Source organism: Manacus vitellinus, unplaced genomic scaffold (assembly GCF_001715985.3).
Source record: "Manacus vitellinus isolate BGI_N305 unplaced genomic scaffold, ASM171598v3 scaffold_154_pilon, whole genome shotgun sequence".
In the NCBI taxonomy this organism is placed as follows: domain Eukaryota; kingdom Metazoa; phylum Chordata; class Aves; order Passeriformes; family Pipridae; genus Manacus; species Manacus vitellinus.
This window is the reverse complement of record NW_021939093.1, coordinates 78,773-80,604: the sequence shown is the minus strand read 5'-3', so window position 1 is coordinate 80,604 and position 1,832 is coordinate 78,773. Positions and strand designations below refer to the sequence as shown.

At 59.3% G+C, this 1,832-nt stretch overlaps 1 protein-coding gene across 1 annotated transcript in view; it reads left to right on the top strand.

The window, feature by feature from the left end:
* Positions 1–4: 4 nt before the first annotated feature.
* Positions 5–1,832, top strand: part of BMP1 (bone morphogenetic protein 1) — a gene marked incomplete at its 5' end in the record, with an annotated part of 10,436 nt that continues 8,608 nt past the window's right edge. Inside the window, 3 exons of the mRNA XM_029958436.1 lie at positions 5–53; positions 200–305; positions 636–760. Coding sequence (XP_029814296.1) covers positions 5–53; positions 200–305; positions 636–760 — 280 coding nt within the window. The remainder of the gene's footprint in view (positions 54–199; positions 306–635; positions 761–1,832) is intronic.

Below are 1,832 nucleotides of genomic sequence, written 5' to 3'. Positions count from 1 at the left end.
GCGCCCCGACCGGGATGACCACGTCTCCATCATCCGGGAGAACATCCAGCCAGGTAGGGATGAGCCTCCCTCCTCCTCCTCCTCCTCCTCCTCCTCCTCATCATCATCATCATCATCATCATCATCATCATCATCGCTGCCACGGGGTGCTGGCGGAGTTGGGGTCCCCCCTGAGTGTATCCCCGTCCTGTTTTCCCAGGGCAGGAATACAACTTCCTGAAGATGGAGCCGGAGGAGGTGGAGTCGCTGGGGGAGACTTATGACTTCGACAGCATCATGCACTACGCCAGGAACACCTTCTCCAGGTACCTGCCCGGGGGGGCTCAGCCTTGTGTCTGTCCCCTCATGTCCTGGGGACAGTGTCACAGCATCCCAGGCCCAGGGGACGGTCAGCAGCTCTCACAGGGTTAATTCCCTCAGAGCAAGGATGAGGCCCTGCAGTGTCCCATTCCAGAGCAGGGAATTGTCCCCGCAGTCACCTCCACTGGGGACACGTCCCCTCTGACTCACCGGGCCCGCAGGCTTTAATTAGCCGGGCTGCTTTTAATTAGCCGGGCTGCTTTTAGCATCCTTCCTCTCGGGGAGCGGCCGCAGGGCCGGGGATTCCCACCCGGCTCAGCCTCCTGCTGTCCCAGGGGCATCTTCCTGGACACCATCCTGCCCAAGTACGACGTGAACGGCGTCCGGCCGGCCATCGGCCAGAGGACACGGCTCAGCAAAGGGGACATCGCCCAGGCCCGCAAGCTCTACCGCTGCCCAGGTGAGTGACCCCTGCCCAGGTGACCGTCCCCTGCCCAGGTGACCGTCCCCTGCCCAGGGGAGTGTCCCCTGCCCTGTCACTGCCGGGGGGGGAGCACGCCTGGGGGTGTATCTCTCAGAAACTGCTCTGCTTCGCCCCAAAACTTGCCAAAGGTGGCATCAGCCTGGGTGGATTCTCTCTTTCTGGTTGATTTTTGGGGTCCTTCCTGCCCTGTGAGGAGCACACAAGGTGCCTTTTGCCATCCGTGGCATTTTTGGGGGGGTTGTGAGCAGAATTTGGATGCAAGAGCTCGGTGAGCCCCGGGGCTCTGCTCATGAGAGCAGAGGTGTCCTCGGCTGCCCTCTCCTGCTGCTCCTCTGAGAAAAGGGCATCTCCCCAGAGCATTCCCCTAAAAATATCCCCCAGGGAGCATCCCCTGCAAAAAAAATCCTCAAAAGAGTGTCCCCCCCAGAGCATCCTCCAAGAGAATCCCTCAAAGAGCATCCCTCCAAAAAATCCTCTCTAGACCGTCCTCCAAGAACATCCCTCAAAAGAGCATCTCCCAAAAGCACCCCCTAAAGAGTATCCCCCCCAGAGTATTCCCCTAAAAAAAAGTCCCCCAAAGGGTGATCTCCCTGAAGAGAATCCTCCAAGGACATCCCCAAGAGCATCCCCCAAAAAATCCTCGGAAGAGCTTCTCCCCCCCAGAGCATCCCCCCCAAGAGCATCCTTCAAGAGAAGAGCATCCCCCCAGAGAATCTTCCAAGATCATCTCCTCCAAAAATCATCCTCCAAAAGGCACCTCTCCAAAAACATCCTCCAAAGAGCACCTCCCCCCAAAAAATCCTCCAAAGACCACCCCTCCACAAAGAGCATCCTCCAAGAGAAGAGCATCCCCCCCCTCCCCAAAAAAACCCCCTGAGAGCATCCCTGAAGAGCAGAGCACCCCCTGAGAGCACCCCCTGACCACGCAGCACCCTCTGGGAGCAAACCCTCCTCCGAGACCCTCCTCCATCCCACCCCAGCATCCAGCACAAGGCGTTGGCACCTTGAAGGGCACCATCGCCCCGGGCACGGTGGGGAGGGGGCTGGC